The following is a 14,535-nucleotide window of genomic DNA, read 5'->3' as shown; positions in this document are numbered from 1 at the left end:
GCACTTGACCTCTCTGGGCCGCGGTATCCATGACTATGAGAAGAGGATGATTGTCACTACCTCCCGGGGTGGCTCGGGAGTCAGATACGTTGGGCCCATGACTCTCCTTGTGTCTGCACCACCCCGTAAGTGCTGTTTGGTAGTTTCTGCTGCTGTTGGTTCTTATTTTAACCAGGAGATGGAGGTGAGGCTAATGGAACCAGCCAGCCCAGGATTCTCTTCTTTTAGGAGGACCTCTGAGAGGGGTTTTGTTGTAAGATGCTTTTTTAAGCCCGCAAGACAACCAGGATACTGAAGGCGTGACATTTCCCACGTATCTGTGGTTCATTCCCCCCAGAACCAGATCCTAAGACCAGGATCCAAGCACAAGTGGCTTACGTGGGAAGTCATCCCAGAAAACACTGGTGGGGGAGAGGGGCTCTGAAACGGGGAAGGGAAAGAAGCCAAACAGGGTGTATTATCAAGCAAGGAACTACCAGGGGCACCAGGAACTCTGGGGCCCTTTGTAGACCGGGCACCTCTGAGTTATACCCCCAACCAGGGTGAGGGGGCTGGGGTGTTCACCCACCTGCCCCCATCAGTCAGCAGGGGAGGGCTGCTCTGGGTGGGACATCAGGTCCCTGTCTTACCTGGACTCACTGGCCACAGGAGGCCTCTAAGGCAAAGCACTAGAGGAGCGGGACGGCTAGGAGTTGGGCTGGTGGCACCAAAATGCTAAGAGCTAAATGGATCTGGGTGGGACACTGCCTCTCCTTTCTCGGGGCTGAGTCCCCCTCCTGCCCCAACTGTCCCTGCGATGGTGAACAAGTGATACAACCTCACCTTACAATGAGCACGGATCATTTTAGAAGAAGGAGACCTTTTTTTTGGGGGGGGGGGAAGGAGCTTATTTATCTGGCAGGATCATCAGGAGGATTAAATGAGACAATGACAGTTAAAAACAAAAACAAAACCCTAAAAGTTACTGAAGACTTTCTATGAGCCATTGCTTGTGTTAACTCATTTAATTTGGTAGCAATTCCATGAGACAGGCTTTGTTACTGCCCTCGCTTGATGCGTGAAGGAACAGGACCACGGAGAGGTACGGCGGTCTGCCCCAAATCATGCAGCAGGTGAGTAAAGGAGCCAGACTTTGAACTTGGGCCATCCAGCCCTAAAATCAGGCCTCTCATCCATGCTACTATCAAGTCTAGGAAGTACACAAAGTGCTGGGTATGGAGTTGGTATTTACTGCAGGCTTGTTCTCTTTCAGTTAATGAAGCTTTGGCCAAACTGCTCATTTGGCCAACACTTTTCCTCCCTAAGCATTTTCACATTTTCACATTTTGTAGCCTTTCAAAACCCCCGAGAGACCAGCTGCCAAGGTATGACCCTGGTCAAGCATCCTAACGGAACGGAAAGATCTCTGAGCCTCGATGAGGGTCAGAAAGGCCTGGAAGTGATCCCTGATCTTTCACCAACTTGTGACCCAGCCAAGTCCCTGGCATCCTCTGTGTTTCCTTACATCAAATGCCGATCCAGGATTTCTGACGCCTGGCTTCAACGCCTTACATCCACTATCATACTTAATCCCTTGGGCAGCCCCATGAGGGAGGTTTTAATGTCATCCTCATCTACAGATTCGGAAATGGAAGCTAGGGGAGGTAAAATGATTTGCCCAAAGTCGGGAGCTAGGAAATGGCAGGGCCGGGATTCCAACCCAGGACAGTGTGAACCCACAGCCAGGATTCTGGATCTCTGCAATATCGCCTCCGAGGAATAAACACAAACATCTAGGATGACCGACCTGGGCTGGCAAGAGCCTCGGCCACTGATGACTCATAGCACTGAAAGGGTCCCGTAGATTCCAGATTGGTTTCCCTCATTTTTTCGCCCCCACCCACCCTCTGCCCTCATTTTTTTCTTGATGATAATACATGAATCCCCCTGGCTCAGGTTAAGGAAACAAAGCATCATCACATTAGAGGAATGAAATCCCAAAGGGGTGGGCAGTGATCGGGCAATCCACAACACCAGGACAGGAGATGTTGCCAAGCAGGGGTGTAGTGAGCAGAGAGGAATCCCCTGGTCATGCTAATCATCACTGTTGTCATTTATCGGATGTGCCCATGTGCCAGGCACTTCCTGCAGATTACCACCTTGTGGCCGTCTCAGGTGGGCTCCATTTTAATTCGCATTTCCTAGATGAGGAAACTAAGACTCGGAGAAGGGAAGGAATTTGCCCAAGGTCGCATTCCTCATAAGCCATGGACCTGAGAACTAAACCACATCTGTTAGACCCTGGAAAGGATTCCTTTTTTTCTTTTTTAATATTTATTCTTAAGTAATCTCAATACCCAACATGGGGCTTGAACTCATAATCCTGAAATCAGGAGTCCCACAACCCACCAATGGAGCCAGGAAGGTGCCCCACCCCCACCCAGACAGGATTCTTCATCAAATCGTGGTGGGCAAAATACTAACCACTATCTTGAAATAGAGACCGCTCCCACTTTTGAATATAAGCATATATAATTATTATGATTATTCACATTTATAAAGTACTTTCCATTTGCAAATTATATTCACATCAGAAATCTGAGTCATCGAAAACGCCCCAAGAGGTGGGCATTGCTCTAACTGCCATTTGGCTGATGAGCTCAGTACAGTGCAGACAGCTTAAAGAATCTGCCCAAGATTCCAGGATTAAGAAACACAGGCTGGGAACCAGACCAGCCAGGGCTCAAGTCCTAGCTCTGCCATTTTCATTCCTTCAACAAATATTTATTGAGCGTTTAATTATGGGAGTTCCAGCAAGTGACTTCACCTCTCAGAACCTCAATTTTCTCTTTGTGAAAGAGTCTTAATACCACTCATCGAAGCCATTTCTTCCTGCATCTGAAAATACTAGACGCTTGCCTTCCTTGGCTTCCCTGCAGGGAGAGCACGAGCGTGTGACCTGATCCTGGCCAGTGGGATTTGAAAAGAAGTCTGAGGGGGCTCCTGGGAAAGGTTTGCCTCTCAGGGATGAAATAACCCTCTTCACTGGTTGGACCCCATGGGTCTGCACTAGCAGTCTTCTGACAAGAGGCAGCAAGCCTGGGGACCAAGCCACAAGCAGGAGCTGGAGGAGCAGAAAGACGGAAAGATTCTAGAATCCTGATGGCATCCTGGAGCCATTAACCCCAAACCAGCTACCTTGGAACTTTCTGTTACATGAAATGATGCATCTTCCTCCTTGCAGAGGACGCTTCCAGTTTTCTCTTCCATCACTTGCAGTCCAAACTGGCAGATTACCTGATAGGATAATCTATCCTTCAGTGTTGAGGGGATTTCAATGAGATAGGGGTTTTAAAGTACCCCTAATTAGTGCCTAGCACACTCAACAGTAGCCAATCAGACGGAGATACACGCCCCAAGACTATTCCAGGGAGAGCAGATGCTCCTGGCCTGGCAAATTATACTACCCTCTCCCTCCTGCTAAGAAAAGCCTGGAGGTTTTTCCAAGAAAGCGGAAACCCAGCGGTGGCCCAGGACCACAATCTTGTCGCTCTGACAGGGCTGACCCCAGCTTCCAAACAAGAATCCATCACACTGCCTTTTGCCTAATGGATTTTGATTTTCACTCCCCTGACGGTGAAGGCAAAAGCCTGTACTTTGGTTTGTCTCCGCTGTTGCCAGAACATCCCATCAATTATTAACAGCGTCAGCTCGGTCTCCCAGTACTGCTATCCAGAGGAAAGAGTTGGTCGCAACTCAGCCCACCCAGTCGTCAAGAAGGACTCTGCTCCTACTTACAAAAACAAGCCGCACCTACTCCCGTGTGCTAGGCACTGTGCGAAATCTTGAGAAACATGATTTCAGGATGACTCTGCAAGGAGGACCTTGTGTCTCCATCTTATAGGTGGAAGGTGAGGGCTCACGGAGGTGAACCACCTACCTGGGGCCAAAAACTGGGGAGGGGGTGGGACTGGGTCTGGGATCCTGGTCTGTTCTTGCTCTAAACATACGAGATAGGCTTGTTCCTGCATCCCACAACCACCGAGAAATGATCCTCCATTTGACGATCTCATTCTGGGGCCTCTGAGAAATGTCCACAGGCTTTGCTGTTCTGACAAGCAAGGCACCTAACTTGGGGCATGGATGGAATGGGCAAAGTGCAGATGATTGAAGGAGGCCGGGAAGCTGGGCTGCAGGCAGGCCGTGGGGAACAAGAGACAGATCCTCCAAACCCGTGACATGCTGACTGACGGACGGCTTGATCCTTCCTTCAGTCCACATGTGATTTGGAGCTCCTCTGGGCCAGCCACCTTGACGGGTGCTGGGAACAGAGCAGTGACTATAACTCACGGAACGCGCACTCTGGAGCGGGGAGGAAGGAAAGGAAGAAAATACAACTTCGGATGGTGCTCAGAGCCTGTGCAGGCAAGACACCGAATGTGGTTTCAGAGCAAGGGGAAGGAGGATGTTTTAGACAGGGGTCTCTCAGAGGAGGGCTTATGTGAGCAGGGACCTGCTTAAATGAAGAATGAGGAGAAACAGCTGGCAACGAGACAAGGGGGTGAAGCGTTCCAGGTGGCAGGAATAGCCAGTGCAAAAGTCCTGAGGTAGGCTGAAGCCTTCCCTGTATAGGAACAGCAAGGAAGCCAGTGGACTGGAGCCCAGTGAACCAGAGGAGAGCTGAGCAGATGATCTCAGAGAGAGGACATGGGGGCCGATTCAGTAGGGTCTGAGAAGCCATAGTAGAAGGTTTGGATTTTATTCTGAGTGTGGCGGGAAACCTCTCAAGGATTTTAAGAAGATGAAAAATGTGATCCAGTCTATATTTTGAAAAGCTCACTCTGGCTGCATTGTGCACCATTAGTGCAGGGGGCATAAGTGGGAGCAGGGAGACTGGGGAGAAGTCTGTGGCACTCAACCACTATGGAAAGAACAACGTCTTCAAAATCACACTTGGGTTTGAATTTCTGTCTACTCCCGTTTGCCTGCTGTGTGACCTTAGGCAAGTTACTCAACCTCTCTGAACCTCCCTATTTGTAAAAGGCAGGATAATAACAGAGAGCTGGTATAAGGACCAATTGTGTTGTTATGTTCCATACACAGTAAATGTTCGATCAATGGTGGTCGGGATTTCTATACTGAGGGATCAATGAGCCTGCCTGCCTGCCTCCCCATTTCAGCTCTGGCTGCAGAATGTCCTAGACTGTCCATCTGCCGGAAATGTGAGCTGACAGCCCGAGCCCGGGATCATGGAGAGGTCATGAAGCCCCTCCCCGTGAGCGGATTAACCCGAGGGCAAGACGAGGCTGTTTATTCCCAAACAGCGCCTTTTGCAAGCCCGAGCTCCCTCCCATGTCTTGCTGCCAGACACCAACCCAAACACAGCCCTTTGCTGGCTTCTTCTCTGGAAGGGTGACTCGACCCTCCCCAGCCCCTCATTCTCATGTCTTAGGGACAGGATGGGGCGGGGGCGGGGGGGGGGGGGGAAGAGTCATGTTTGGGCCTAACCAGGGTGTGTGTAGGAGGAACCCTTGTCAGGCCTGGAAATAGCAAAGTAAGTCTGCTGATCCTAAGCCGGTTAAGGGTGAGTGACTGTCTTAAGAGGGAGGCTTTCTGGACACAAACCCTAGGGCAGGATTATGGTCAGAGGCAGCCCACAGAAGAGGAAACCAGGCCTAGAAATCTCTACATCCTCTTGGGGTTTGCCAGGGAAGAGGGAAAATGTTCAGGCCTCTGTCCACCCTCCTCCCAGCCACCCCCTCCTGCCTCTATTCTGAGGCCTCTCCCCAAGCTGCCAGATCTGGGAAAGGGACCCCACAGTGTCCCCTTCATACCCAGCCTTGCAGGTGGATCTTCAGGGAGAGGCCACCTAAGCCAGGGGGATCCCAGAAGGAAAGGCCAGCGGGGGCATGAGGCAGCCCAAGCACATACATGATGTTGGTGGACACGCTTCCTCCTTTTTTCTTTTGCCGCGAACACATTGACCTGCCTGTCCACCCCATCCTCACCCCTCCTGGCCCCACTCTTTGAGAGTGTTCAACATGTCTTTCCCGACATGGCAGTCCTGGATATGACATCAACACTTCTCTTTTCTCGCTCCCCCTGGGCCTCACACAACCTCTTCGAGAGCTCCGAACACACGGTGTTGCCATTTACTCCCAACACCCAGCACGCTGGCCACCTGAAGACAGGCCCCCTCTCTCTGAGCCATTCCCGGAACCCAGCTTCACACAAAGGAGCCGCTCATCAACCACTGACCCCCTTCCCTGGTCTGGCCCCCCCAACCCCAAGTCTGTCCTGGGCCAGCATAGCCTCTGCCTTTCCCCACAGCACACTGGCCCCCTAGGTTTGAGCTAAGCCTTTCTGCCTCCTTCTGCTTCATTTTTTCATGTTGCCTCATTTTTCTGTCTTATTTCAGAATTTACATCCTCTTCCGACAGCCAAAGCATCTTTACAAGCTGCACCAAATCATTCTTGGAATAAACTCATGAAAGAAAGAAAGAACAAACCAGGGGTGACCCTTCGCCCACAAGCATCCACAGCCAGCTGTGTGTGTCACGTATGCACACATCCACCCCTCAGAGTCCCTTTGCCTCATTTTTCTTACTGATGTTGAAACTGCCTGACGGTATCTGTGTCCTCCAAGCCCGTCTGTAAGCTGCTTTTATTCCTTCCTCGGGGCAAAGGAGGGTTAAAAATACAGGGATAAGTATTAGAATCGCAGGTGACCCCCCTCCCATCTGGGTCTAGGACTCCACAAGGGAGCATTATGTACACAGACCAAACTCAACTCCATCCCAGCAAGGCTTTACCGTCCCTCTGTGCCTTCTTACTCAGTCTACCCTCTTGCTGTGTGAGTTGACGTCTCCGCAAATCCTCTTCTCCAACTGAGTCGAGATATAGAGTATTGAATCATCAAGGGATGAGGTAACCGGTGCAAACAGAACAGTCGGAAGGGGTTGGTCCTCACCTCTGAGGTCTGGGCCAGAGCCCCTGCCCCTTTTGGGTCTTCTTATTTGGGAACTAAGCCAGAGCCCCCTCGGTGGTCGTCAAGTGGGGGACCCAGGCAGAGCCCCCAGTGCAATTGCCCGCAGACCCCAGACTCACCTTGGCAGCTACGGAAGAGTTGGGCTTCTCCAGGAGGTCCCAGAGCTTTTTCCTCTTCTCTGCGCAGCACGTGTTATCGAACTCCTCCCCCTCCCGCTCCCGCAGGGTCTCGGCCTCCCGCTTGAGCTCCTCGTTCATCTGCTCCTTCTTCTGGTGGTAGCGGGCCTGGCAGCAGGACTCCAGGTAGATTTCGTCGATGCCCCAGTAGTCAAGCTCTTGGCTGAAGCTCAACGCGCACATCTCCTCCATCATGTGCAGCCGCCCAGTGCGGTAGAAGTTGAGGATGGAGGTGAAGGCGCCCGGATGGCGGTCAAAGAAGTACTCGTTGTCGTCGAGGCTGTAGTCGTCGCACACCTCGAGCAGCGAGTCGTGCGTGTTGCAGTCGCGTAGCTTGCCCAGCCGCGTGCGGGGCAGGCGGTCCAGGGTGCGCCAGAGCACCTCGTGTGCCAGACCCCCGACGTTGAGGCGGACGCGCCTCGAGCACGCCTTGCTTCGCACGATCTCCATGGGCTCGGGCGGCAGCGAGCTGGTGGAGCGGGAGCCATGCTTCGTCATGCCCGCCGGCATCGCTGGTCCGGCCGCCCCCGCCCCCCCTGCCCCCCCAGGCCGCTGTCACTGGACGGCAAGGCCGGCCGCTGCGGGGGAGGGGGGCAGGGAGCGCTGTGGGCTGCTGGGGGTGCAGGGGACTGCACCTGCGCACGTCACGGCCGTCTTCTCACCTCCATCCTGACCGCTGCAAGGCAGGAAGCGGACGCGGGTCACAAACAGGGAGCTGGGCGCGGCCCCTCCCCACCTCTCCACCGGGGCCTTCTCCACCGGGGCCCCAACTGGCCTTGACCTTCCCGGTACTTAAGCGGCTCAGGACTTGGGGGGCGGGGTGGGGGGGTGGGGGTTGCTGAACGACTTGGCGCTGTCCCTCCCGCCGGTGCTGAAGTCCGCCCCACCCCATGGGTGGAGGGAGGGGCAGCTCTTCGGGGCGGGGAGAGGGCCCCCAAGAGGCGCTCCGGGGATCCCGGAGGCCCCACCCCGGGTTTCTGCCGCCCAGGACCGACCCAGCCGCCCGGGGCGCTGTCCTCCCCATCGAGTGCTGAAACTCGCTTCTTTCTGGGTCTCCCCGTCGAGTCCCAAACCAAGCCCCACAATGGGCAGAAAAGGGCGCTGCATGAAAAACTTTTTTTTTTTTTTTAAAGATTTCTCATCTTTTCTTTCCCCCTGCTTCGAAATAATTAGAATTTGAGTTCTAGGGGGTGGCAGCGGGTTTGGTTTTTCTAAACCTTGAAAGACTTGGGGGGAATTCTAGGGGGGATTGCTGCTGCCCACCTGTCGGAGGTCACAACTGACAGGGTGGTCAAAGACAGCCTCGCTCGGGAGCGACCCCTCTCCCTAAAGCACGGGAGCATCTCTTGAGGTCGCTCCGGTATCTAAGTGAGCCCTGAAAGATGCAAAGCCAAGATCTGCGCGGAGTCCTGACCCTCCCTCTGTGACCCCTGCTCCACACCGGGAGGGGCGTGCAGAGTCCTACGGATCCACCTGCTCCATCCTTCCTTTTCTCCTTCCCCGCCCCCTTCCCCCCTCCTCGCTCCTCTCCTGCGATGGCTTTTTATAACTCCGGGTTCTGCGCCTTTCCCGGTGCTTGGAAGGGAATGGGTGGGGGAGGTGGGAGGCGGGGAAAGGAGCTGAATTTTCTGGCCTTTTCAAAACGTGCCCTCCTCCCGCCGCGCGCTGGTGATTTCGGGGGCTGCCCTAAGCCCCCCAGCATGTGATCCTGACGCCCTCTCCCCCTCGTGCCTCCCTAGGCCCCAACCCTTGCCCGAAGAATCCCCCCCCATAATATCCCCCCACCCCCCACACCCCCGCCTGAAGCCGCGGAGCCCGGGTAGACCAACAGGCCGAACCGCGGCAACCGAGTCCCCTTCCTCTGTTCCTCTGTGTCTCCGCCGCTGGCCGCGCGCCTCAACACTCACCCCCTGGGCGGCCGCTTCCCGGGGCCAGGGAACGCGCATCGCCCCGGCAGCCCGGGCGCCCCCGCCCGCGGGCAGCGGCGGACCCGGGGCCGGGCCGGGCCCGGCCTACGCCGGCCGGGCAGGCGACGCGCTAGGGCTGCAGGCGCCGCGGAGCCGGGGCGCCCTCTCCGAGGCTGGGGGCGCGGGCGAGCGCTGGGAGCGCGGGTGGCAGGTCCGCGATCGGGCGGCGCCTCCTGCTCCACCTCCTCCTGCTCCTGCTCCTGCTCCCGCGGCGGCGGCGGCGGCGGCGGCTGCTGCTTGAGCGAGATCAACAAGTCGGGGCTGAGCTTAGGCTCTGCGCTGGCTGCGATTCTGTCCCGCACTTCGGAGCGCCGGGAGTCGGGCACCGAGGCGGGACGGCGCCACCTGCGGGTCGGAAGCGTGCGCGCCGCTTAACTCCTGCCTGCCCGGCCCAGCCTCCAGGTGAGGATGGGGGCGGGCTAGGGCTTTGAGAGAAGGCGCTGCACCTGGCGGCCCGGCCCTTCCCACCTGGGCTCCGTCTCCTGGCTGCCTCGCAATCCCGCCTTCCTTTGTCAGGTGAAGAAGGTGGGGGTGAGCGCCTACTCTGTGTGAGGCACTAGGATAAACGGCTGAGAAACAGCTGGGAATCAAACACAAATGTTTAGTCCTTGGAGAGCTGGCTGGAGACTGACAAAAACCAAGAAAGTCCAAAGATATGTCCGACGATGATAAGCGCTGGGGGGATAAGGAAGCAGAAAAGAGGGATAGAGGCGGGGGTGCGGTGGGGGCAGAGTCCAATTTTAAATAGCCATTGCTTTCATGAGCTTCCATGCTAGATTCTCAAATCGAATTGTAGGATGGAATTCTGGATTCTAGTGGAGGAAGGTGGACAATGAAGTCGATCAACAGAGAAATAGGCAATGTGGCAGTTGGTGGCAAGGGCTAAGATGAAAAATAAAGTAGGGTGAGGGAAAGAGAGTGAGGTCTATAGAGCCTGGTGATTTATTCATTCGTTCATGTTACCTTGAGCAGCTGGTTATTGAGAGTTTACTGTGTGTCTGGCCCTGTGCCAGGCTCGGTAAAGGTACCATCCTCCCCTGGAGCTTCTGTCCAGTGGAGGAGAGAGAATCCATTAAATAATCTCTAGAAATGAATACAGAACCAAAGGATTTACCTGAAGAGGTGAGCAAGGCTTCCCTAAGGATGCCATAGTTGGGCCTCTTGTTCACTTATTTATTCTTTCAAATATTTACTGCTGACAAGTAAATAGGTGATAGGGATACACAGTAAGCACCTGTTTTGGACGAGAAAGCTGTGGCTAAGCCACAGGGCCCCTTCCCCTCTCTGACCCTTTTCTTCATTTATAAAACAAAGAGATTCATTTCCATAGTGTTGCACATAATATTACTATATATACATGTAGCATAATATATACATATTATATACATAGTATTATGTGTATATATACAATTATATACATACTATTAACATAATATATAGGTACATATATGTATATTTTATTTTTTATATTTATATATTTTTATATTTAAATTTTTAAAATTTTATATTTAAATATATTTTATATTAAAATATATTTTATATTAAAATATATTAAATAAAATATACAAATATATATGTATATATGTGTGTGTGTATATATATATATATATATTTATTTTATTTTATTTTATTTTTTTAAAGTAGGCTCCATGCCCAGCATGGAGCCCAACACACAGCTTGAATTCATGACCCTGAGATCAAGACCTGAGCTGAAATCAAGAGTTGGGCCCTTAAAAGACTGAGCCACCCAGGAGCCCCAATATTACTATATTTTTTAAAGTCTGTTCACTTTTCATCATCTCCATCATCATGGTCCTTGTCCAAGATGTCATCATCTTGTGGGTAGAATCCAGAGATGCTGCTAAACATCCTCCAGGGCACAGGATGGACACTCACGATAAATAATCCTCCTGTTCTAAATGTCAATAGTGCCAAGGTTGAAAAACCCTAGATTAATTTAATAGAAGGCAAAAGCATTTGCTGGTCTGGAAATGCTATTCTCTCAACCACGACTTAGTGAGCACCTACTATATGCCAAACACTACTCTTAGACACTGGAGATACAGTGAGAAGAATAAAACAAGCAATCCCCATGCTCTTGGACTTATATTCTGGCGGGGGAATACAGTTAGTAAACAAGTTAAATAAAGAAATCTGATCACTTAGATTGTGATAAATGCCATGAAGAAAAGTAAACAAGAGGAAGCGCAGAGCATATCTGGGAGAGGCGCCAGCAACTTTAGATAGGGTTGTCAGACGGGAAGTCTTCCAGGAGGAGGTGATATATCTAAGCTCAGAACCTCAGGGCAAGGAGAGGACAACCATGTGAAGTTCTGAGGAGGGGGTATAGGCAGGGGAGCTAATGAAAGCAAAGGCTGTAAGGTGGAAATAACCTTGGGAAGGGAGGTTAGAGAGGTAGACCGGACTAGGCCATGCAGACCCTTGTTGGAATTTTATTCTCAGGGTTATAAAGAATGAGTTTGAGTTTTTTCTAATCCTGATGGGAAGCCATGACAGAGTTTTAAGCAGGGAAGTCCCACATGCTGATATATTCTGTGAGGTGAGCAGCTGTGTGCATTATGGAGTACTGGGGGGGGGGACAAAGATGACAGCAGGAAGACCCCTCATGAGGCACCTGCAGCTGTCGGGGCCAGAGGTGAAGGCCTGAGACTGGGAGATGGTGGTGGAGATGGGAGGCAAGGTCACAGTCACAAGGCTCGGGCAGGAGACTGATTCTTCCCCAAGCCCGAGGCTAGTGCTAGATATTCCTTGTCATTTGGATTCTTTCCTCTGGGTGGCCCAAGTCCTGCAAAGTTGGGTTCCAGATTTAGATAAAGAACATCTAGATACATCTGGATCTTGGAAGTACAGACAGTGGGAATAGCTCTGTCTCTCTCTGTTTCCCCAGGCTCTGCACAGCATACGGCTGAGAATTTTTACTTTCTGAATGAAAAGACTATAACTATTTGAAAACATCTCGCCTTCATTTCCTAGAATTTTCTGCCATCATAAGAGGAGAGACTTAAAAGCAATTCAGGGGAAAGTACAGCCCAGAGGTTGAGATACTGAGTCCTGACAATGTCATTAGAGTTTCTGGATCCAGTTGTGCCTCAAGGCAGTGCCCTGGGTTTTCCAGCCGTGTGAGCTAGTAAATTCTCCCTCTTTATCTAACCCAGATTGAGTTGTGATGTTTTCCTTTATGTCCCAAAGAGTCCAACTGATACAATTCTTTCTCCACAAACCAAAAGTTTACCATCTCCTTATAATGTACTTATAAGAAACAGGGGGAAAGCAAATGAACTTATGGGAAACAGGGCAAAAAGAATAATAAAATTCAGAATGTTTTACAGAGAAGCCCCCCCCCCCCACTGCGTAAGTGTTCAAGTATAACCATGTCATTTTATAGATGGGAAACATTACCAGCTCATCAAGGAGAACAGCACCCCAAAAGTCAACCAAAGAGGGGGGCAGCTGAGGGCTGGTTCCAGGTCACAAACCATATCTACTCAGGCCCTCTCGGCAGACTTCCTCCCCAGAGCTGTTGAGATTTTTTACCTGAGGCTGAGTGATACCAAGTTAACCCAATTCACCCCTATAAATACAAGTGAATCCCTTCTCAACTGTGGTAGCAAGACATGTATCCACTTGAAGTCAGTTTTTTCCTTCTTAAACTCCATAATACCAGCTATCACTTACTTATAATCCTACTGAGTGTCATCAAGTTTCTTGGCACTTCCAGGCACTGAACGAGAAGTTCTCCTCTCCCCCCTCTCTCACAGACCCCTGGGAAGGAATAGCTGCTTTATGGGGTAGTTACGGGGACACCCGAAGGCTCAAGGGAAATCATTGACATCTCTGAGTGGATGTCACTCAGGAGGACTCCTCTTTGCTGTGGCCTTGCCCAAAGTTCCAGCAGCCCCGGGGGATTTTCCATCAGCTTGGACTCCAGTCTTCTCGCCTGCTACTCTTTTGTCACACCCAATAATAATAATCATAATCACGAATAAAATGGGGCTCATGGTAAAATCTACCCCCCAGAGTTGCTGGGGAGTCTAATGAGATAATACATGCGTAGTGCTTAGCACCCATGCCTAACACTAGGAAGTACACGCTCATACAACATAGTAGCAACAGCCACAATAGTAACAGCCAACATTGAGTGGTTACTCTATACCAGACACTGTACTAAATGCTTTGCATGCATCTGACCTCATTTACGATTCTTTCAAGCTCTCTCACCCTTGGGCTGACTATTCTAATAGAAAGACCTATTTGCTGTTGGATGATCCTTGAGTGACCCGATGTCTGATTCTAGTATCCATCCCATTCTATTCTAGCCTGATGGACTTCATCAAGCCCTGGGTTTCCTGGACCAGGTTCCTGGTAAAGGGTGAGCCCGGTTTTCTTAGCAACTCAAATATTTATCTGTTCTTCTTCCATCTTTTGCCCAGCACCTACCCATCAATCCAGCCATCTATTCAACCATCCATATACTATCCAACCATATAGCCATCAAATTATCCATCTGTACACCCAACCATTTATCTACCCACTTATCTATCAATCTATGTACTCACACAACCTTCTTTCTTCCATTCATTCACGTATTCTATCCACTACCCATCTTTCCACCCATTCATACACCCACCAACCATTTATCCATCCGCTACCTATTCATTTATTTACCCATTCATCTACCCACTCACCCATATACCCAATTACCTACCCACCTACTTACTCATCCACTTATCCATCCACCTATCCATGCATCTACTTACTTACTCATTCTCCCCCCCCCCCACAGTTATCCAGACCAAATATTCATGCATATGTCTACCCATCCATCCACCCACCCACTCACTGGCCATCACTCTCTTGGCCATCACTCACTCATCTTCCACCTACCATTTTAGAGTTGTTATTACATGTAATGCTCTGTGGTGAGCTCCAGCTCCCTCCCTGGGAGGAAATATGGGTCCCCCCGAGGGTCCCACAGAAGGAGATAGATAAACCTGTACATAGTCCATCAAACCCCTTTGTAGCCTGGACTTTGCCAAAGCCATCGACTCCCAGGGTCTACAGCCAAAAAATGATGAAATACAGGGCATGGATGGATTGAGGCATGAGCTTCCAGCAAAGCAATTAAAGGTAAAGTAATATTTCTTCCCCGCAGATGGCCTGGGAACTCCAAGATGTGATGGAAAAGGAGCAAGTCAGCAAAAGGAGGAAATCAAAGCTACAGAGATTGGGAGCAAATGAACTGATTCCTATAAGATAACATTTCATTGACATCTAGCTCTCCTGCCCTTGGGGAACTGCTATCTTTTCTACCTTTTCTCCACTGCCCTTGTCCACCTCTTCCTGGTCTCATCTGACTCCTCTCTGATCTTCCTCCCCTAGTTTTATCCTTCCTCTAACCCAACCT

At 51.1% G+C, this 14,535-nt stretch overlaps 1 protein-coding gene across 1 annotated transcript in view; it reads right to left on the bottom strand.

The window, feature by feature from the left end:
- KCNB1 (potassium voltage-gated channel subfamily B member 1) overlaps window positions 1-7,653 on the bottom strand; it is a gene marked incomplete at its 5' end in the record, with an annotated part of 93,150 nt that extends 85,497 nt beyond the window's left edge. Inside the window, one exon of the mRNA XM_080812593.1 lies at window positions 7,087-7,653. Coding sequence (XP_080668719.1) covers window positions 7,087-7,653 — 567 coding nt within the window. The remainder of the gene's footprint in view (window positions 1-7,086) is intronic.
- Window positions 7,654-14,535: the final 6,882 nt, after the last annotated feature.

The sequence above is a fragment of the Martes martes genome (genome assembly GCF_963455335.1).
Source record: "Martes martes genome assembly, chromosome: 9".
NCBI lineage: Eukaryota > Metazoa > Chordata > Mammalia > Carnivora > Mustelidae > Martes > Martes martes.
This window is presented reverse-complemented; position numbering and strand designations above follow the sequence as displayed.